This window comes from Anopheles marshallii, chromosome 2 (genome assembly GCF_943734725.1).
Source record: "Anopheles marshallii chromosome 2, idAnoMarsDA_429_01, whole genome shotgun sequence".
Classification (NCBI taxonomy): domain Eukaryota; kingdom Metazoa; phylum Arthropoda; class Insecta; order Diptera; family Culicidae; genus Anopheles; species Anopheles marshallii.
In genome coordinates this window covers 16,566,308-16,590,318 of record NC_071326.1, presented here as the reverse complement: position 1 = coordinate 16,590,318, position 24,011 = coordinate 16,566,308, and the positions used below count along the sequence as shown (strand labels likewise).

Genomic DNA, 24,011 nt, shown 5'->3' with positions numbered 1-24,011 from the left:
GGGTTATTCTTCCGCCTGAATCGACCCTCTGTTATTCCTTGCGTGTGTTTTTTTTTCGTTTTCTTCGAGGATCATCGATCTCTGTGGGCTCTAAAATCGTAGCGCACATCCCACAAAACCCCCACGTACGGCGGAGGGAAGGAAGTAGCGGGGGTTGATGGTATTTATTTTCCATTTTCAATTTTACATCGTTCACTAATATTCCTATGGTGTCAATACTTTAGGCGTAAATCCATGATTTCTAATCAGCGTTGCTAGAAAAAAAGCGATTGGAATGATCGATAGGAAATTATCTTATAGCTTTACGTTAATTCACTATTACGTTACTGTTTGGGGCGTGTCCTGTGTTGCGTTACCGTTAGCTCCACACGGCCACTCGTTTCTAGACTCGTGTTTTTCACCCCGGTCTTGAAGGAATGAAGATACTCGCTAGTAAAGTAATCATTGATAATACAAATACTTTCTCTTGTCTTGCTTGCGCGGTTTGGGGATTTCGATAGAATGGAATTTTTGTTGCGTTGTCTAATTTCTATCGTACATTTACACATTTCATAATTTCAAACTTTTTTGTAAGCAAAATAAACTCATATCCGCGACTCATTGTGCGCGACCGGATCCTCCTTTCTTCATGGCAAATGTGATACTAGTGTACCGAAAGTACGTAATTCTACCTCATCAAAAGTCCAACAAGTTACTAGTAGTTACCGATCTCTCCGATCTTCGTTTGTGCTTCTCCTAGCTGTCCAATGACCTACGTAACTATTCAATCACTGTACACGGGCCCGTTTCGTACGTATAATAACTAAACGGATTAGATAAACGGCCAATTGGTTCACCCAATGCGGGGTTCTTCTTCGTACGCGTACGGAGGAAATTGATCAGCTGTCGATCGACCTCTAGTAGTAGGAAAATTATGAATAAAATATAATACTACTCAAAATTGCGATCGCAAACGCTGCGAATTGTGTTTTGTGGTTCTTCTAACTGCCGGGAACACAAATTACTGCGCCGTCCATTTTACGTCCAACCGCCGGCACACAGATGGACGAAGATTGGCGCGGTTCGGTGCGCTTTTCTCGGCGGCGGCCTTTACTCCGTTCATCATACCTGCGTGACGCATTGGGCGTACTTTTCTAGTTCCTTCTGAAGCGTCTTCACCTTATCCGACTCGCCACGCAGCATGCGCGTCAGCTCCTCGATCAGTCCGTTCTGTGTCGCCAGCTGTCGCTCCATGCGGTTTACCTTCTGCTCCAGTTCCTGTACCCGTCCGCACACGTTCTCCATCGAGATCGGAACTGCGTTCACCGATTCGGTCGACGAGGGTTTGCCGGCGGTGGTGTTCGTGCTACCACTGCCCATAATGTGAATCGTTTTCGCATTGCGGTTCTGTGGCGTTGGCGAAATGCTGGTGTTCCGGAGGTTCACACTGACGGGACGGCTGTTTGGTGAAGGTGCGGTGGTACCCACTGCCGATGATGATGATAGTTCGTGTGTGCCGTTGTTTTCGGTGACCGCTGTTGTCGAGGAGACCGTACCGGTGGATGAGGAGGAAATGGCAATTTTGGTCGTGGTGGTTGACAGAGCGGACATCGATTTGGTCATGGCGCTCACGTTGGATGTATCGACGGTTGACTGTTGCTGCGAACTACCGCTACTGCTGACGTTAGCAGTGGCCGTCTCCTTACGATTGCACGACGCAATCAGATCGAAGGAACTATTCATATTGCTGGTACTGCTGGTGTGATTGCTCTCCGAAGGGACGCTCGTCGTTGTGGCGGATCGTTCCATTAGCCGGGCACGGACGGCATTACACGACGGTACTGGCGGTGTGCCGGTGCTGGAAGTGGTGCTCGCATGGAATGATTTGGAAATGCTCGTCTCCTCCTGGTGATGAACGTGACTATTGTTGGTGCTGGTGTTTTGCGAGGACGTCACATGGTGATGATGCTCGGGTGATTTGCTTTCCGCGGCAGTCGTCTTCTTCGCCTGGCTCGCTTTCAACTCGTCCATCCACGGTACTTTGTTCTTTTCCCACTCGCGTGGTTTCGGTACCTTTGGTGCCGATTCTTCACCGTCTCCCGCCGACACGATGGAACTGGAACCGAAGGAATTGTTAGCGCTCGGTGGCCCTCCGGTGGCTGTCACGTCTGGTTTTGGACTTTCCGACTCGAACGATAGAGATAGTTGATTGAAGAGTCCGGAATTGCCATTGCTCAACGAAGCACCACCACTACCGTTGGCGGTAATACCGGTGGTATTCGGATCGGTTGTTATAATACTGCTCGGAGATGAGGGCGGCCGTCGTTTCGGAGCTTTCGCTCGGTTCGCTCGCATATCCTTCAGTACCGAGGTGCCACGCTCAACGTGACCCAGCTCCACCTCGATCCGTTCGCCAACGATCGATCGGTCTCCGTTGTCGGCAATCTCCGACCTCACCTTGCTGCCACCAATACCATCCCGTTCGTCCGACGATTTGTCCTTTTCCACGGATGGTCCACCACCTTTTACTTTTTGCTTTAACCCGGAAAACAGGTTCCCTGTTACGCTGGTAATGGAAGGTGATTTTTTTATGGGAACTTGTGGCTTTTTCCCCAGCACCGGTGGTGGTGTAGCCTTTTTATCGTCCAGATTTTCCAAACTTTTGCGTATCTCCGACGCCTTGTTTTCCAAGCTTTTGCGCGGAGGTTTCTCCGTCACGATGCTTCCACCAACGACACCCGCCACCGGTGATGCTGAATTTTCCGTGCCCTTGCTTTCGAGTGATTTCCGATGTGCCGCAACGCTGTTATACGTCGGTGAACCGGTCACCGAACCAGCGCCACCAACACTCCCAACACTGCCGGTTGATTCGTTCAACGAATCTTTCGAACCGAAACTTTCCTTACGGTAGGCCGTGGTAGAGGACGTATTGGTTGACGTTTGCTTGCCAAACATTTGCATCTTGGTGGCCGTGGGTGGACGGTCCGGTTTCGGAACGTGTAGCGGATCCTTAACCGGCGACACTACACCCGGATGGTGTAGACTACCGGTGCCGGTTGTCGTGCTGGCAATGGACCGTACCGAGGCCGATATGTTAGCCGACGATTTGCCACCTTCCGGGGGCAGTAACGAAACGAAGTTGTCCGGAAATACGCCAACCCGCCCGCGAAGTTCACCCTTCCACCAGCCCTTATCCGGTAGCTCCTTCGAGAGGATCGTTATGATGTCACCCTCCACCAGCTTCAGCTCGTCCTCGTTGGCAGGTTGATAGGCGAACAGTACCTTACACAGGTCCCGCACCGGTTTTGGCGGTAGCGAAGGGGCATCGTGCCGATCAAGATCTTCCCGCGAGCTATTCAAGCTGGTACGGCTTTTGTTGAGGCTGTTGTTTTTCGATAGACTCATCCCTAACGACCCGGTTCCTGCCAGGCCGGTAGTACTGTCGATCGCCGTTACGCCCAGCCCACCGACGTTACCACTCTTCCGGCTGGACGATTTGGGCGATACGGATTCGATCATTTCTACGAAATTGGACGGAAACACACCCACTCGCCCGTTCAGCTTACCACGCCACCATCCTTCTTCGACCTAAAACAAAGAAGAAGCATCCCAGTTAATGGAGCATTGTAGTGTAATTTATGGTATAAACCGTACACGTGGTAATGTTTTTACCTCTTCAAAAAATTCAATAACATCACCAACTGCTAGCGTCAGCTCGTCCGCTTTGTTTTCCTGATAGCTGTAAATGACCTTACACCTTCGGTTCAGTGTTGCACTTTTATCCCTGAAAGCAGGAACGAAAACGACACATTCCGTTACCGGTTTGTTGGTGGAAAAGCCATTACATCCGTAAATTCTACATACCTGAGGACGACTTGGTTCTTATCCTGCGATTCTAGCACACGGACAAAGTTGTCCGGAAACACTCCGGTGCGGCCGGTAGCGACCAGTGTGCCCTCCCACCAGCCGCCATCCTGCACTTTGATGTTCGTAATGATGGCACCCTTTTTCAACGTCAGCTCGTCCGGTTCCTTTGCCGTGTAGTCGTACTCGACGACGGCACTCACTGAAAGTAGGACGAACGAAAGTGTTGGTGTTAGTAGAAAGTTGGCAACGTTCTTCTTCTGGTGGGAGAATAAATGTGATTGAAAAGGTGGAGTATTAAAAACGAAAAACGCTTCGTACAGTGGTTTGAACGTTGTAAACACACAATCGTCTCAGTTGGAATGCCGCACAAACGAACTAACGAAGGGGTAGGGCTACGGAGTGGTTTAACCTATATAAATGCACGTCTATTGCTTTGCGAGACAAAGCTACGATCAGTGGCGGATCGTGCAAGCGTAGGTCCGCGCCTAAGACAGCAAACCTTAGTTGATCTCGCTCTATCACGCCAGCCGCGTAATGCTCGAGAACTGGGAAACGATACTGCTTTATGAGGATATAGCTATACATTAAACCCATCCCACCAGACGAGGGGGCCCCGCTGATGGTGAGGGGCAGTGAGATACCCGGAGGGAGAAGGTGGTTCCCATGTTTCACTTTCCCTCCCCTTTTGTAAGGCAACAGCAACAAACGCACGACAGTGTGCTTGTTGCACGGTTTGGCCTGGTTTTTGGTCTAGAGCGGACGAAGCAAAAGCATGGATGATGATGGTGTGTGCACACGATGCGGCCAGCCAAACCCGATAAAAGTGGAGCCCAGCTGCAAAAACAAAAACACAAGCGTTAAAGATCAGACGGTGATTCTAATCTGGGTGCCCTATCTGGCTGCCATTATTTCAGAAAGGGTGTTTTTTTTCGGGGTGGATTTATGCGCGAATGATTCAGGCACGAAGTTCATACTGTTAGAAACAGCATTGGGTAATATGTTAGCAAAATGTGCGCATTAATTTCATGCAGCATCTTAACATTTTCTCGCAATGATGTCATTATTTTTGAGCTGTTTTAAGATGTCTTTGTTATCTTAGGAATTCTCCTTGCTTTTTCCAAAACATAGTCAAATGTATTACGCTGTAAAACGAATGTAAAACTTGCTGCTCCAGCATGCGCTCTCCGGATTACGGCATTCGATTGGAAAGCCCCCAATAGCAAAGTGCCCTAGGGCCTAGGCCATCAAACGGTACAGCGCCACCAGAAGAGAGCACACACCTGAGATCATCTCGTGTGGGAATGGCCACCGCTAACTAGCGAGAGTGTGAGTGAACGCGTTTAAGGGAGGGAGAACCCGCGGACGAAAGAATCGAAAACAAAACATCGAACAACAACAACAACAACAACATTCGTCTCCTCCGGCATACCGGTAACCACAAAATTGAAAGGTGAACAACCGCCAAAGTGGTGACCACCCCTTACAAACACACAACCCGTTACACACATACACACAACCATACGCACTCCATAGATTCGATCATTCTCTCGATCGTTTCGCCCAAAGCCCAAAGTAGTCTTCGGTCGGTCTTCCAGCTTCACTTTGCCACTGAGCGGCATGTGGAAGCAAAAGACAACTGGAAGAACAAGCTGCACAGGGGAATCTCTTCGACCGAGCGACTCGTTAGATCACTCGTCCCGAGGTTGCGTGGAGTGGAGTGACCGACCCCCAAATCACGTCACATGCCGCGCTTCTCTTCACGTGCGGATGGCGATGAAGAAGCTGCCACTGGCGAGCGGTAGAACTAACACCACATTTTCAAGCATTCCTTCGGCCACGGTGACAGCAACGGGCAAAGCAAAAGTGACACGCGATTCAAATGCAGACGGTAAAAGCAGCAATTGGCCGGACAACAAACCGTACGGTGGCATGATTCGTGCGTGAAGTTACGGTATCAACCCGTGGTGGATGTTTTATGAAACATTTCCGGGCAACCACGCTCGTCTCCATATGCATGCGGTGACGAGATTTTGGGCGACTTATGAGATCGCGGAATGGTTTCAGAAATGCTGGTTTAGGCACTGTGTGCTAGTTTTGGGCAAACTATTTCCCCAGCGCACGCACGAGTTCGTAACGTGTGGAAGTATTTAGACATAGGACTTTTCAAAGAATTGCCCAACAGAGTTGCATGTGAGGCTGTTTAAGAAATTCGTTCCTTCAATTGGCATTTCTGTACCTTTCTGTGTCTCCAGTGTCCTAATATATCAGTGATCTTTCTACAGCTTAGCTAAGTCTTCATTAAAGTTTTACGGTATTTTTGTTTTAATTGCTCATGATCGTATTCCAGTGTGCGACAATTAATTATTCCAGTTTTTCTGGTCGACACATCAAACCCGTCTTTCGTCTCTCATTTTTATGTATTTAGCCTCCTCCAATCACGGGAATGGCCTAAAGAGATGATCTTCCGAGCTGGAGCCGTCCGATGTCATTGCAGTGACATGATCAGGTCACCGCTACCAGGCTAGTCCAAGCTAGACAAGCTTAATGCGTTATTCAGCAAATTTTCTTTAAAAATAAGAGTTATCGTAGGTTATTATTTAGGTTTTACTACTGGATAATTGGTGCGGTAGACAACGTACGAGTAACCAACACATCCGGTTCAAATTTCGACTGCCGATGGAGTATTTACTGTTGAAGTCACGTTGGGGATGGCCACGACTGACAAACGTTTTGGACCCTAACAGGAAGCAACAGACTATTTCGCTCGAATCATGACCGATGATCTTGTACTTCGGCATTTGGTTAGATATTCCAAAGACCAAAGATCAGTAGCTCTTCTAAAACGGCTGCCTATTGCAGAGACTGAATAGAACTGCTGTAAGCCTTTTTGTATTCATTAAACACTTGTTCATTATTTGAATATACTACAAGAGTTGAGTGTTGAGATTGAGAATGAGAGTTTTGCTTTTTGGTACCGATCATTCACGAACTACTGTAGGAATTCATCGAAGTTTGATAGGCTCAAACAATAAAAAGATTTACAATACGAATGGTGTTAAAAATATTACTCTTTGTCCTGGTGGATCATTCATCCGAGTTTCAACATTGCGTATTCAATTTGGACATGAAGTTGTGGGTAGTTTACATGATCTTGATGAAAATTTGCCTGAATATTTTCAAGATACTCAATATTTCTATTTGTATCTGATCTGGTTGTAGAGATTCAAACAACAGCTTAAGAAGTTCCTGAGGTATGCTAAGACGTTCAAGACTATTTAAACCTAGCTGGGTAGATCTCACTCATAATGCTTGAAGACTTTACAAATTCTCCTACAAAATGGAAGCATTTATCAGCTTAATTTAGAATAGTTTTGATGAGAGCTAATTAAAAATAGCCGTGAATAGTACCATTAAACTTTGTTTTCCAATGACAATAATAGCAGACACTTGTCTCGCCGTTTAGAGCATTCTAAGGGAAAAATTGTGCCACTGTAGATGAACACAAAAACAAGTAACATTAGACGCACGGGCAAGGCGACACCTAAGTCAAACGCGTCGATAAAGTGATACATCATCACCCGGTTGGCCGTGAAACGAAAACAGGTCCCGAACGGGAATGGTGGTGTGATCATCAAATGAAACGCACACACCGGGGTCACCCAGGCCCGTTGTGTCGATGATGTGCGGTAGGTATTAGATCAGTAGTTCCAGTAGCAGCAGCGTCAACGACGTCGATCGGTAAAAATTGTGTTGTATCTTCTTGCTCGATGCTGAGTATCAGGGGATCTTGCTGTAGATTTATACACGTATGACATCGGTAATGCTTATGGTGGACGTACAAGACATTTCATATGATATCAACACATTCGTGGGCAGAACAGGGATCTAATTTTTCTTGAAAGTTTCAGTGCAACTAAATATTTAGCTCCTTTAGAGAATGTTGAACTACACTGATTAATACAAAACAAAGTTTAAATTTGGAAAACAAAGTGTAATGGTATTATTCACGGCTGATTCGTGTATCACACACTGTTTATTAACTTTTATTAAACTAGATATGGAATCGCGAGCACAATTTAGTGAATACCAATTCGCCAGCCAGGCTGTTTATGCACAAGGATTCAAGAGTTGAAGATATACAAAATACTACGAAATTTTAAACAAATGATGTGCAAAATAGGAATTAAAAAAACATTTTCAATAATGATAAATATTTGTGTTAAGTTTTTATCTAATTTAATCGTCAAAAAATTCATGTTATATCTCAACTGTTGAAACCGCATGTGCGTAAAGATCCTGGCCGAATTGGCATTCACTAATTTGTGTTTTTTTTTTCACTTTCAAATTTAACGTTTATCTTATTCGCTTGCGCGATTCAATAAGTTAGGCACGCCACTTCCTATCTATCGCCAGACCCTGTATATCAAATGTATTACATAACAACCATTATGGGGCTACAATTTGAAATATCCCATCAGACACTTAATCGAAACTACAAAGAACTTTGAACATGTAAACATTAACAGTAAAGTTGGAACCTGTTTTGTTTTGATATGTCTGAATGTGTGTTAGAAGAGTAATTCTACCACATTCGAACATAACACGCGGTGTCCAAATGAAAACATTCATTCCAAAAAATTCCACCTTATAGTTTTATGCGTGCAAACCGTCCGTAGGATTTTTTCTGTGGTGGGGATACACACTGTGGTCATCTGCAATTCGCTGAAACGAAACGGAACAAACGCATTGTTCGTATGCAAATTGGTGGCCATAAATTGTGTGTGTGTGTGTTTTTTGTTGTTTTCGTTTGCCAAGTTACACATGACTCATCCGGACAAGGCAACGCGAGCAGCAGTCATATCCCTCCGCGGTAAGGTAAGTATGTCAGTATGCTGGTTATTGCATAGGCGCGTAGAAATACTACAACGCGAGACTCAGCAAAAGGTGGGAATGCAATATTAACAAGCTGCAAAATGAATCAACAATCATCCCGAGATTTCGTTGTACCGATCAGCGGCCAATACGGATGTCGCGCTAAACTTAATCGATCGCCGTGCGGCCCGTAACCGATTCGTGGCCTCCAATCGATTAGCAAAACAATAGCAAACGGCAAGACCCGACTGACGGCAGATAACGACGATAAGATAGTTGATGCTCTTGGAAAAGGGCGGCCCCAGCATGTGATGGTGAACTGAACGGAACGATTTCTCCTCGATGCGGAGGAGAAATGTAACATCTCACACGATTATTTTTACCGCTCGCGTCCGCTTTTTTTCTTTTAAATATAACAAAATCCGCAAACCAGTGCAGTGTGTGGGGCGACAGCTGAAGTGTGATAATTACCAACGTTCATCGTAAACACCATTACGATTCCTCATGAAAGATAATGGTTCGTTCGTATTTTTTAAAAAGAAAACTACGGACGATGGTGTTTTTTGTTTGTTGTTTTAATCAAGGTCCACAATTTGTCTGGGGGTATTTTTATTTTTTATTCGGAAAGAGATATCTTCACGAAGAGAAATAATGCCCATTAGACATTGGCAAAGGTTTCGGTTGGCTTCGATCGAGATCGAGGAGGAGAAATTGAAGTCGAAAATAACAATATTTATTCCTCTAACCTTTAAGAAAAAATAAACTACTCTGAACGATAATCTATTTGTTACGGTATAAATCATAACCTTTTTCATTATTTATGTATGTCATTATCCAATTCACTACCTGTCAGTAAAAGCGAAAACACTGTACAGGGTGCTTTATATGAAATGTAATTTGGATTTCATTTCAAACAGATTTACAGACAATTTAACTGAAAAAAAAAATACCAAAACGTCATCTATTATTTCTTCAAGTTTAAGGAATATCTACTCGAATTAATCTTAAAAGCGTCTTTTCCCAAGAGTCAAGAGCAAACGAAAAGATAACTTTTGACAAGAAAACAAAAAAAAAAACGGTTAAAAACACGATCACGCACGCACAACCTCACCGAGAGCTAATAGAACACAAGCAAGGGTATATAGGGGGGTTCCGGGGCGTATGGGACGTGCAAAGAATGTAATAAGGTTTAGGGATTTTAGGTGTGTGTGCTGGTACTGGAACATCCACGTTGCCATTGCGATAAGTGGCGCCCCACATGATGTTAGATAGCTGACCAACCATTTTGTTTTGTTTTTGTAGGGACAAAACTGTACCATCATGTGACGGCAATTGGTTTCCTTCTTCAATTGGTTTTTCGGCAGCGGTTTGTTCCTAACGGTGTGAAAATCTGCACAATCAGAAATCAAAATATTTGGCGGCCACTTCATATTAGGCTGTATTGTTAATAGGCATATCATAAATTGTTAGGTCCGCAACTGAGTATCGTTCGGGTTTGCATCGCATGAGCTAGCTGAAATTGGTTCATAAACTTAAATACCGTAAATCTAGCTGGGACGTATGGTTACCAAATAAACACATCGTTTATTTAACTATTGGATCAAGTACTTAAGGGGGCCTCAATTTCAGCCATTTTGTGACAAATAATCATGCCATGTCATTTGGTGGAAGTCTTACATTTTATTTGTTTTTAAAGCGAGTCATCCGGTATCTAAATAAGGCAATTTCGATATCGGCGACAGTTTTCGCGTAGGAAAGCGAAAAGTGCTTGAAGAGAATGAATTGACTGGGACAAGACCGGTATAAAATACATCGAGTTGTTGCAGTCGAACGAAACCACCACAGAAGGATGAAGATGGTAAGCTATCCTTCAGTCCTTCAGGATGTTACGCTATAACTATCTGAAATTCATATTTTCCGTGCGATTTTTCAACGGTCTTACCATCACCCGCTTGTCCACTAATATGAGAAGATATTAAAATGGTTTGATTATTGGATCGCTTCAAAAGGTCAGGAATATATTTTCAACAACTATACGAAATTTGGAAGCGAGACGACTGGATAACACATTCAGAGTTACCCAATACTTCGTATGAACCTCCTATAAATATAATAAATATTTCAAAAACAAATAAAATAAAAAAAACAAACACTGGCGTTACTTGGTTGCGCACCTAATAGGCGATGAAAAAGAAATTATTGCCAACCATAAACGACTGTTACAGGGTTTTTTTTATTGCAAAACCCATTAATCATCGCGATCAGCTATAAATAGACATGATACTTCGACAAGATCTCACTTTACTTCGGATGAAAAAAAAAAAACGTCACAACGTTGATTAGCAACGATCATAAACAATTCGCGAATGGCTACTGCCTGCAGTTGGAAAGATCGTCTAGTAGCCACAGCCATAAGCAGGTGAAGCAGCTGAAGAAGTTCATTCAAACTTCAACGTGGATTTTAACTTTATAGTAAATAAAAAGTAAACCCAGAGCGATATATTTGTTACTTAGTAGCCGGCAAAGCTTCTGTGTGTGCCCTGCTGCCGTCGAAAGTCGACGCTCACAGACCGAGCACAGATAGGATAAATGATAACGCTTCCAGTTTGCCAGCCTGTAGCGCTGTTGTTGCTTTTTTGTGCGATAAAAAGCACTTACAACATCCGCTTATGCCACAAAGCGACGGTTGTGCGTGTGAGATTGTGTGTGTGTGTACCTCTGTGCATGTATGTGTGTACTGGAGTGAACTAGTCGCTTCAATAATCTTATCAACGTGAAGCGCGATGACGCGACATCCCTGTAAGTACAGCGCACACACAAAACCCGGAAAGTCTGGCAACAAATGACACAATCGCAAGGGCTACCAGAAGGACACATACTTAGGGGGGTTGGGGGGAGGGGGGTATTTTTTACTTGTAGAAGACTAGTATTCATAGTATTCGTGTGCATCACAATGCAACAGACGTAGTGTTGTGTTTTCTCCGTTGTCTTCTCGGTGCCTTTAATCTTGAATCTTGGGTGTGGCCGTATGGTCGCAGTCAGGCCTCGATTCTCAACGCGCGCGTACAGGATGACAAACTCTATATCGACAGCCTGACAGTCAGAGAAATCACCATACGATTTGGGCTCCGGGCATTGAGTCATCCGCGGAATGATATGCCGGGTCGTCGGTTTTTCGTTCTTCATTTAAAATGCCTGACTTACTCGTAAACAAAACACGTACAGACACACAGTCGGAATGAAACGGTTTCGAGATAAAATCTATTCCTTCCGGGGCAGCAGTTGTCGAGTTTATTCGCTCGTGCAGCCAAAGGAAATTCAATCAACATTCGGCGACATTTCATCTCCAACCGCGAGCCGATAAACGTTGACATCCTGCAATTGATCTATTTCCGATACTTGCTCCGATACTCAAAAAATTTCCGATACTCAACGTTCAGGCCACAGGACAGTGTACATCATATCGCTGCTAGGCCATAAGACGTTCTTTATTGCCTAGGTTCTGTTTTTATCTTACACGCTCCTTGTTATTAAACGACTCTTTGATGATTGTGCCAAACTTTTTTCCGATAGAGATACGTCAGCACCCGATAGAACATTTCTAACCATTGGGTAAAAGTTTCCTGTTTCCTCGGGTAAAGTGCCAAGTATTTGATACTTTTGCAAAGGGGTAGGGAAGAAGGATACAAGAATGACTCAGAATGCTTATCTTATCTTCTCACGTGTTCCAAAACGTAAGCAATTTGCAAAACACCCGTGGCGTTCTCATTGCGAGTAGGCCATTGAGGTTTGACATTTCGTTTGACATTTCTTGGTAGCCGTCGGTTTGCCTCACCAGCCCCAATGCGAATGTAGGTCACTAGATAATTGCTAAGGCCGATCACCTACGCAACCCAGAACTTTAGAAACCGGCAGTCCCTGTGGAGGGAAGGGTGAGAAATAGAGAGCGAAAGAGTTCGTTGAACTTTAGACAGGTTGCAGCTGTGGGGGAGAAGGGATACTGTGTAAAATTTTCCCCATAAACACATGAACGAATCGTAAATGTCAATATAAAGCACCTCCATGGAAACAATGTTGAGAAAGGTCAGAGAAAGGTAAGGTAGTGTAACATAGTGAAGATCGATGGGAATCCCTATCCGCCACTAGCAAAACTAGGTCAAACGGAAACATAACAACACATGCCCGGTACCGTCGGCAAAATCCTTTTGGGGGTGTAACTGTCAGTCGGGGTTCCCTTCACACACACACACACACACACACACACATATGCGTGAATATGTGAAATCCATCATTTTGAGTTAATTAAAAAAGAAACGCAAAAAAGGGTGTGTGTGTGCACGGGTTCATTGTTTAGATAGGACGCAATGAAATTATGATATCTTCCAGGGATATGAAGGGGATATCCAAGTAGGTTGAATAATGACACCTGCACACGTCATTCAAACCATGCGACATGCACACACTTCCCTTGCTGCATTTATCTTTATTAGCATTCCTGCAAAATATCACGCCATTATTGTCAATTGCCGTCTTCATACTGTTGGTGGACACATTGCGCTACCCGCGACAGTTCATTCCCACAAGATATCCGGGGCCGTTTTTGAGGCGCTGCGTGACTAAACCCCCTGGACAAAAACAGATGATTCACCGTTTCCATGGGCGTGCGAGCTGCTTTTCGGGCAAAGTTATGCACAAAGAGACTACAGATATTAAATCACACGTACGGTACGTGTGTCAACCGTGGTCAAGGGGTTTTTTTTTCGGCGTTTTCTAACAATTTTGCTGATCCCGTTTAACAGACGAGTGAACCTATTTGGAATGATTTCTATTTCCGTACGAAACAAACCAAAAGGGCTCTGCTTACCTTCGGGTTTCGATAAAAGATCCATCGTGGTGCGTGCGGTTGTTGTTTCGAGCAGTGAATATTTGTGCTCTTGGAGCTGATGTTGCGGAGCTTACAGTCGCCAAATGCACCCCGGCTACAATGTCACGTATATGCACCGCCTCACTACTGTCGACGTTTTCCGGTCGAGGACTCCACGTTTACGGGCAGAAAGATGAGGGTTGATGTTTTTCGCGATCACCACCTCACACACGTGAACATGTGCGTATGTGTATTTGTGTATAAAGCCGGGGGATGTATTTTCCTGTGTTCGTACGGGTTTTGTTTTTCCTAGCCACCGTTTGGCTGCTACCACACACGCGTCTGATGCCCTTGCCCTGGGATGGGGAAGATTTTCGCTTTTCCTACCCGATGCGCTCCGCTGGATAATGGCAGTGTGTGGCGCGGACACAACACAGCACCTTGAATGCAGCTTAATGTCCCGAGTCCGAGGAGGGTGGCCCGAAGGAGGACCGGGGATCGGAGTTTCGGTGTCCCGCACCGAATGATATTAAAACAGGGCGGATTTGGTTGGATTCGGTGCGAAAGGAAGCGGTGTGGAAAGACGTGGATGCCGGCGACAGGAGGTATGTGCCAAGTAGCCACCTCAACCATCCACCAGAGCACAAAGACACGAAGTAAGAGAGAGAGAGAGAGAGGGATAGGTATGCTGGCACTGAATGCCGCCCCGTCTTCGGTAAAGGGGTGTTTGATGTTTTCACTTTTCACTTCTTCAATTGGAAACTCACACATGCCACTCTAGCACTTCTTGCAGATCGCCATAACCAAACGTTGGGATCCGTGAATGGATCTCGGTAGGAAAACCATTTGAAGGTATGGTATAATGAGATAGGCTCTTCCTCTCGCTCTCTTTAAAGCACCAACATATCGCGTATTGGCCGTCGTCAACCACGGCGCGCACACACAATGCCCTACTAAGCACAAGCACACAAACACGCGCGTACGGCAATCTCTTTCCGCTTTAGCAACCACCGTACAACTGTGGGCCACATTCGCGGTCCCCCGTATGTTCCGTACCTGAACACCAAATCTTTACCGACACGGCGGTGTTTCGCGAATTACTTTATCGATAATCTTCCCCTGGATGCACCCCGTCAGCACACCCCGATATCAACCAACTTGTGATGAGCAACCGATCGCGACATAAGGTTGGAACCTATTGGGACTGATGTTCAGAACCGATGATGTGGTTCCTGTTGACCGAAAAAAGGGCCACCACAGCAAACGCCTTGCTGCGATTGATGAGTCTGTTTGCAGCCGTAAGGGTGGACAGCCTTCGGGAATGGTGCAGAAAGATTGACACTTCCTATTTCCTGTCACCGGGAAATGGTACTAACCGGTAACGGCAAGGATACAAAACCGTATCGTATCCGACAGGTCCCTTTTACACCGGACCGAATGTTATTTCGAGATCGCAGCAAAAATGGATACCCGCATACTCACTCACTCCATGACCAACGCGTACACATAAGCACACATACACACACACACAGTCTAAGCAGCGAGATCGCCCCGGTTGACGTTTTTGCTTCTTTCTCTGTCGTCCCGTCGGTGGCTTTCTCTGTTGATGAAAGATGACCTTCTTCAACCGTAATTCAACAGTGCGGGACGCGTCACAGATTTGCGGTACAGTGACGGTTTCTGATCTATTGCTTTACTCTATTTACTTCCGCAGCGAAAAAATAAGGGAAAACCCCGGTGTACACAAATAAACACGCACACACGCACACTGCTACACGGACGTGCCACACTGCTTATTCTACGCACGGGATAATTCTGCGGTACACTGTGAAGAGGGCACGCGTACCACACTGCTGTCCTGTTACGATGGGTGATTAATTTCACGGAAAAAGGATATATTTCAGAGCGAGTTGATGGAACACGCCCGCTAACACCTGCGACGAGCCTCCTTACGCACCAGCTTTTGTCTTGTCTGTGTCCGTGTGCGTTTTTTCTCCTTCTGTTGGGCTGGCCAGCAGTGAACAATCAGCGTTCGGGTCATGCCATTTAAACGGCTTTGACAGCTGCTCACCATGGAACGCACAGGGATCATTACTTTTGACAGCCTATCAAAGTTTTAGAAATTTTTGGTTGACAGTTGGAAGCCATAATTTTAATAATTTCAATAACATATTCGTTGTGGATTCTTGAATCTTATGAGCTAAGGGGTCGAAGATAGTTAAAATAATTTCATAATTCTCTTGTTCAAGCGCAACACTAGAGCGATCATTGACATCTTCACAAAAATAACATCACTGCAGATTTTTCGCAATTCTAAAAGCACCTTTTTGCAAAACTGCTCTAGGGCGCATAAAATCAGTTTTAGAAGAATATTTGTCGTGTCATCTTTAGGCTAGCAATACTTGCTATTTTTTTATTACTTGAATTTGTACATCGATCTAAACAAATATGCATCGTAATTTCACATCGCGTATGTATTGGGTGCAAAATTCTGGCCAGTACATGCTACTATCGTGATGTTCACAATCGTTGGTTGTGCTAGTATAGTATGAGTCATAACGTTCCTGCCAAAAGCAAAACGCTTGTTCGTATCTGACTCTTCTTATCATCCCATTTTTTTGTAGCAGTTGTACTCAACGTGAACTGATCATAGTTGGAAAAATATTTTTCTAAAGGCTCACTGCTTATCACTTAAATTTTAATCTACGACCACATTCGACAACATTGTCGAAAATCCGGAAAATGCTACATACTTTTTTATCAGTGATTATATTTATTTCTTACTAGTTTCGTAATTCACCTTTCCGCTTAATTCGATAGAGTAATGGAATTTCGATTCCCAGAATAAATTTAATAAATGTGCGATAACAGTATACGTACATGAATCAAGTAGAATGTTAAAAAATAGCTGTATACAACACCAAATACAATGACCGTAATGTAAAGAAACAATATCTTAATGGATGTTCTTATTGGTTACTAATTTCCATTCTGGACAGCCAGTCGTACTGGTTCGTGTTACACGGAAAAGATCCAACAGTATTGTGTGTTTAGTTATCACTCAGCGCTCCAGACGGGAGCTCGGATGTTGTATTACGGTACACCTCTTCATTTACCAAGCGTTGCCGTTCGATGTACATCGAGACGCGGATGTTGCGCACCTGATGGTTGTTGATTAGTTTTAGCAATGAAAAAACTGACAAACCTACCCAGGTTGCGAATGATGCCCATGCGCCAAATTGTGCCGTGCCCATCTCAATGTAGAAACCGGATGTTTGAATGTTGAGCTCCACGTTTGTTATATTCTGTCCATCCGCAATATCGCATCTATATTGATAATATTTTTCGTTAAATTCGGATGGACTGCATTACATCATACCAACAGCATGAATTACAATACTTACGATGGAAAACGTGCGGTCATCTCACCGCACCAGGCCATGAAACCAAGCGTGATAGTGATGGCGGCGATCAGAGTCATTGTACAGAGCGAGATGCTAAATACCACGTCGAAAAATAGTCCCAAAAAGGAACTCTCAAGCTCTCGGTACGCCAGTAAAGCCATCCTGCAACAGAAAATAAGTATGATTACAAATGCGTAACCTGTCCCACAGTCCACCAAATTAACCTGTAGATTTGAACTCCAGCAATGATGAACAAGCAAACGCCGACGACAATGGGGTAGTTACAGTATGCTTCCGACGCCCATTTCACATCGAAGAGACCATCCTTTTCTTGCCATGTACCGGTGGTAAACAGTAAGCAGTGCCCACTACAGGTGTAGAAAACATGCGTTGTATATTAGACTCCAAAGAAGGGACAAGACGGAATGACTTACTCGAACGACCGGACGTGAATGGCGAGCGGAATGAAGATACACATGGAAAGAATGAATGCAAATACATGGCCAGCGATTTGGCTGAGTATTAACACATTAGAAAGGGCCATTTCCTTTATGGCGCATCAGCTACACTGCCGGTTGCAGAATTGATGTGCAGGATTCAATAAACCGTGTTCTTCTTCCTTTTTTCTGGAAGGCAGGCAATAGAATGGTCAACTTTCGTGAACCTCCTTTCGCCCGTCCGTTGATCTAGTGCATAGACAAAGTGTAACACAATATTCAGTTAATTGAAGTTCCATTGAAGGGAGAAAAATGACGCAAATATTCTACCAATTCACCTTTGTTTTCAATAATTTGCTAGCGCTATCGCTTTTTTGTAAACAATGCTATTTTGACAATCGTATTGCATACAGCGTAAGTTTACATCGTCAGACTAAATACTTTGTTGGATTGTCATTTTACAGGTGGATGAAATGAATTTGTACATCAGTTTGAACAAATTGTGCAAAAGCTGCAAAACTAAATAAAGAATGTTATCCAAACCATCAGATTTTTACACACAAATGGCCATCGTCGCTGTAGTGTAGATAGGCGTGTAATTCCTTTTTAATCATTTGTATCAGCTCACAATTGCCAAATGAGTTGCATATAGTTGCAAATATTGCAGTTATCCAACATTTTCGATCGATATATATATATAATTATGTACTAGTTTGTGCGATATTCAATCAATGAGGAAGTGTACGATTCGTTGGACCTGATGGAGCAATCCGAGATATTATGCTTTGCATTTTGTTGTTCATGATCATAGACTCAAGCTTAGTGATGAGAAGTTGGAGATGGATCGGTTGATCCGATCCGATCCAGGCTTGAAAAATCTGATCCAATCCTATAATATGGGATCGAATGATCCGGGATCACTGTTGAATAGCGCTGTTGATCCCTAACGATCCGGGATCACCATTGCTTGGAAATAGTGATCCCTTGTATGGGGATTGTGATCCCTATCGATCTGGGATCATCGTTATATGGAAAAAGTGATCCCTTGTATGGAGATTGTGTTCCCCAGCGATTCGGGATCAGTGTTTGCATTGAAATAGTGATCCCTTGTATGGAGATTGTGATCGCTAGCGATCTGGGTTCATCGTTATATGGAAAAAGTGATCCCTTGTATGGGGATTGTGTTCCCCAGCGATCCGGGATCATCGTTGCATGGAAATAGTGATCCCTTGTATGGGGATTGTGATCCCTATCGATCCGGGATCATCGTTACATGGAAATAGCTCTCCCCCCCGCCAACCATCCCACCAGAGATCAGGGATAATTCGGTCCCATCCGACATCCGATATCCGACAAACAACCCGATAGGTAAATATTAGGCAGATTGAACTAAAGCATATGCGACTACTACACGTTGGTACAATAAATACGTTAGGTTATTCAATTCGTTAGGTGAATCAATTTGTTTCAAGGAGTACAAAAACAAACAAAACAAACAGCGAGCTAGATTCCATTCGGATTTTAGCACCATGGAATGTAATCTATACAAGTATGAAAATAATACAACTAACTTCCTTTAACTATTGTAGTATTCTCGTGTATTCCAAACTTACCATCCACTCATAACATTTTGCTCGATCAATGTGATATAAGTATCCTATCCAAGAATTGATGAATAAAGCATGTCATATCAATTTTACTGATTTGTGTATATTTTAATTATACATATATGTATATATATATATATATATTTTGTTGTTCTTGCTATTGACAAATTATGTTTAACCTATTTATAATCACATATATTTATATATATATATATATATACTTTATATAATTCACTTCTTTATAATAATTATTAAATAGTTAATAGTATTTCTTCTGTTTTCCTCTTTTGCAGTAACCGATCTCTTGTGTAACCGTTGGTTTTATCCTCTGTTTCATGTTTTCTCTTCTTCTTCTCATTTGTGTTATTCTCTTTAGTGGCTTTGCTATTATTATTATTATAATATTATTATTATTATTATTATTTTTGTTATTTTCTTTGTTTGTTTGTTTCCTTTGTTTTCTCATTCACTGCATCATGTATTATCGTTTGTTTTTATACTCCTTATGCATGTATTTTTTCACTGTTTTGCTACCGGAGGTATTGTTTCTCGATCTCTCTATTCTTTTGCTCTCGTTTTTTTTTGTTTTATTTGTTTCTATTTCCTTCACACTCTCTTTCGCTAGTGTTTCCTGTCTGGTTAGCGTTCTGTTTCATGATGGGATCCTGCGCCTGCTTGCCTATTCGCTCGAGTTCATTCGACACCTCCGTACTGCAAACGATTCTACATGCCACATGTATCTACGATTTGCCAGTACACGATCGCCGTTCGGGTGGCAATGATTCCATAGCGACACAGCGTTGGGTCCACAGCAGCCCCCTTCAATTGGGTGCTTTCCTTGTGTAGTTTTGGGTATCGGTTTTCCCTTATGCTTTCCCTTTTGCATTTCACCCTCACTACCCTCCCTAGAGGAGCAAACACTTGCGCATCAAAACTGATTTAGTTGTTTACCGTTGCTAAACTCCCTTGTATATTACGCGTGAATGGATGAAATGCCGTAACGCTGCGAACTAACCGAGCGACCGTTGTTTATTGTTGTATTTTGTTGTTGTGTTGAATGATGTTTGCTGTTTTCTTTTTTTTAATTACGTTCACTTTTGATTTTACATCGATTTTTGAGGGTCACAAGGATTTCAGTTTTGCAAACTGCATCAAACTTCTTCCATTGCCTTCTTTGTTGTTGTTGGTCATTTTGTGCCTTCGGTTCTAATCTGCCCTCCAGGGTTCATGTTAGCCGCAGCGTGCAGAAACAATGCACTCGACCTTATGTTCGGTTGCCTTTAGGCGATCCCTCAATATCCGACCCTTCTGAACGCCCAAAATCGTTTCACAATGATGTACTGCGCATAGTGACCGCAGCATTGCGTCTGTAGCGTACCCCCGAAAAGGGGTGGCCAACATCGCCGACCAGATGGCCCCAAGTTGTCCACAGAAGGTGTGTCCACATCGCAACGCGTACGGCAAACCATCATGATACGATCGTAGAACGTTCCTAACAGAACGGATCGGACATTCGCTTGCGATCCTTGGGGATCGCCATGACCAAAGCTGCGTCTCACAGCAGTCGCCGAGTGCATCGCGTTTAGCTCTCTGTTGGGGCAACTTCACTTCAACGCTTTTCAAAACAGTGTGCCGTTCGTTCTAGTAAAGTTCGTACTAGTTTGCTCTTAGCCGCCGATGGAAGTGAATGTCATAGCATTGCCGTATTCGCCATATGTACATGAGCAACTTGGCACGTGTACGACTGGAAAACCTTTTGCTAACTTGCAGTCTGTTTTTATGTGTATGAGTGTTGTTTTTGTTCATTTGCTGCCTGTTGTTACTTCCGACACGTTACCTCGTTCAGTTTTCGAATTGTGTGTGCGTGTGTTCCGTTTTCTTCTTCTGTTGTTTATTTGGTTTTCTCGCTTGTTCTTTTTTGTTTTGCTCTGTGATTTTTTCATATTCAGTTATATTATGTTATATTTTTTGTTCTTTTTTTCATGATTTTGTATGTTTTTTTTTTGTCAAGATTTTCGTGATTATCTTTCTTACCCTTTTTCGACAACTACATCTATCTCTATCTTGAGATTTTTTTTGGGTTTATTTCAACGTTTTCATTAGAAGGATATACTGCAATATATTATGGTCAGTTTATTTTTTCTCATTTGTTTTCACTCATCCTGCCTAGACTGACTCTCCGTATTCTTGTATGCTCGTCAAAGTGCCTCTAGGCACGTTTATTTTTTTTTCTCTCTCTCTTCCTCTTCTTGTTGTCCTTATTACATGTTAATTATAGTAATAATAATTGTTTGCATTACTATTATCATTACATACCAACTAGACCATTATGTTGTAGTTCCCTTGTGTCTCTGTGTGTGTGTTTATGTTTATGTTTGGTTTCTTATACATTTTATTACTCCGCCACGCCCATGCACCACAGTTTGATAATTCGAACCAAGAAAAAAAAACGGGAAAACGGAGAAAATACTTGAACGTTTACGACTCTTCTCCCATCTGCCAGCTAGCGCCAACGCCAACCCTATCGTCCAAATGGTGGAATTGATTGTGGGTTTCCGAGCGAACTTTGGGGCGTGCATTGGCGAGCCAAATGTATGAGTGACTAACTGATCAGAAGGTGTAAATGAGGGGTTTTAACGAACTAAGTGAATATCGTTAACTGTCGAACAATGCGGAACTGAAACCCGGAAGACGGATACAATACGTGGTGATGTTCCAAATCGTGGTAACATTAACGAACCGAAGCTACCTATGGTGTGCCCGTGCCCGTTGAAGCACGGCCAATCAAATGGTATTGTTGGGTTTGGAGGGGGGTGGGGTTGTCACCATCGAAAAACGGGTATGTGTTACTAACTCTCATCGCTTAACGAACGCATTCGCCTCCCGGTGATGAACGCATCCTGGTACGGGCCCCGTTTGTTCGGTACTCCGCTAACGACAGCGGGAACATATGTTCTTCCTTTCGGCCTTCGCGGTCTCGCACGGCGACGATCCGTGAGGATATAAGTGAAACGCCACAATGCAGTGCAGACAGTCAAGTCCACACGCCACGTGGGTGTGGAAGTTCCAGCGCGGGAACCTTTAGAATGATGTGTTTGTGGATGTCCCACAGCGTTGATGTTGGTAATATACGAGTTCAGTGGGTTTTGGGAGGATAATTCATCGGTCGCTCGACGTTTGGCAAGGAAGTACAAGGAATAAACGAACCCGCGACGCCAACGGTACCGTAGTAAGGAAAAGGCACAAACGGAAGTACCAGGATCCCGTCCCAGGGGTTTGAATGCAGGTTTTACTGCACGTTGTACGTTGCACTGTTAGGTGGTGAAGTTGTTGGCCGGAACATAGGTTGATTGCTGACGAGTTAGTGACACTGAGCCCCTACCCTTTTCTCGATGGTGAGAAAGATTTGTGGGATCATTGGTCGGTAGACCTGAGAGGTGACAGAGCAAAGGATCTTGGAGTGGGATACGGGTAGTTGGGAGGTATGGAATAGACCGATGTACGGGGCAATCCTTCCTTTCCGGCAAGGAAGGAGGCCAACATCAGCAAAGAAATGGGCCGAACAGTGGATTGATCGTGAACCAACTCACCGATGCCCCTGCGTAGTATAGCTGTCTGTAAGCTCTAAACGTAAAGTTACCGCACTAACAAAAGCTCAAAACCCGGTAGCCCAAAGGCCGAACCGGAACCAAGGTTGTAAACGCGCGCAATTCCATTGTTGCACTGTTGCACCCAAAACAAAGCCGTGCGCGCCTTCCTTTCCTCCAAATACTGGTTGGCTGGTGGAAAGGGGTTTTTTTTTCGAGCGAAATGGAACCGACCGATGGATCCCCGGTTGCCCAGTTTCCCAAAATGGCCGTCAAATCGGGCCGGGCTTTATGAGTTCCCACACTTTTACGTGATCGAAACCCGTTCTGAGGGGAGTTTTTTTTTGTGCTCTGCTATCGTACCTTACACACACAAACTAACGCTCATTTTCATACACACACACAACATACACGCACAGGTAGAAGTAGAAGAACACTCACGCAGCTCGATCATTCGATTAATTGCAGAAGGAAAAAAAACCTCCCCCCAAATATCCGGTTCAATCGTCGGGTGTGTGGAAAAAGAAAACCTGCCCGTTGGCATAATGGGAAATGTGCCCCTGGGACGTGGGAATCATCGGTCATCCCATTTCCGTGTTCGGATTGCCCCGGGCAATATTTCTTCAATTGTTTTTTTCTTTGGTTTAGATGATGTTTCGTACACTCATACATTTGCTCACGGCGGGATGTTGTTTGCTAGTGGTCTGTGGTTCAAGTCTTCCAAACTTGCTGCTTCCTGTGAAACTAAACACTGGTGTCTCCCGGGAATGTCCGAACGGTACGAACGACGCGCAGCGAACGTTACACACCAGCTGTACGTTGGGGAACAGCTCGTGTGCGCGTGTGTGGTTGTGCGTACGTTCGCACCCGTTGACATTCCCAAATTCCCTCGTTGGAAGCATGATCGCGTGATCGCGATGTTAATATATCAACGAGAAACGAATTTCCCATCCTATCGTTCCACCGCGTTGCGGCTTTTCGCACTGAACATCCGCTAAACGGTGCGCTAAAACGTTACGGACCGAGCGCGTTGCTGTACGGCTGAGCCACGCGTCGAACAGGTGCGGCTCCACGGGCGGAAGCACTCACCATTACCACGGTGTCGTTGCTCAAATGTGTTTTGCGCGCTTGGCTGGATGTGTGCGGGTTTTGCACCGGTTGGACCGTGGTCACGTGGTTTGCTTTGGTCTCGCATTCGATGGGATGGTGTCTCGTTGTATGATTTCTTTCCTAGTACGACACCCGCAAAAGATGGTGAACGGGATTTGGGGTGTCATTGTTTTTGGTTGTTGTGTTCGTCCACTCCGCCTGACATTACAACCCCCTACACACTGTACACTCGAATTAGCTGTACTAAGCGAGCAGTAGAATGTTCCCTGCTCTCAATTTCCTAT

The 24,011-nt window shown here is 44.3% G+C and overlaps 2 protein-coding genes across 2 annotated transcripts; both read right to left on the bottom strand.

Annotated features, from left to right (window-relative positions):
• Positions 1–1,101: 1,101 nt before the first annotated feature.
• LOC128707634 (mucin-5AC) lies at positions 1,102–13,607 on the bottom strand. The gene is made up of 4 exons (XM_053802593.1): positions 13,583–13,607; positions 3,844–4,045; positions 3,652–3,763; positions 1,102–3,567 (listed from the first exon to the last, which is right to left on the bottom strand). The coding sequence occupies exons 1-4, from the start codon at positions 13,605–13,607 to the stop codon at positions 1,102–1,104; spliced, it is 2,805 nt and encodes a 934-aa protein (XP_053658568.1).
• Positions 13,608–16,632: 3,025 nt separating this feature from the next.
• On the bottom strand, positions 16,633–17,530 carry LOC128706774 (transmembrane protein 179). Its single transcript, XM_053801716.1, has 4 exons — positions 17,421–17,530; positions 17,211–17,354; positions 16,987–17,148; positions 16,633–16,909 (listed from the first exon to the last, which is right to left on the bottom strand). Exons 1-4 carry the CDS (start codon positions 17,528–17,530, stop codon positions 16,633–16,635), a joined length of 693 nt encoding a protein of 230 aa, XP_053657691.1.
• Positions 17,531–24,011: the final 6,481 nt, after the last annotated feature.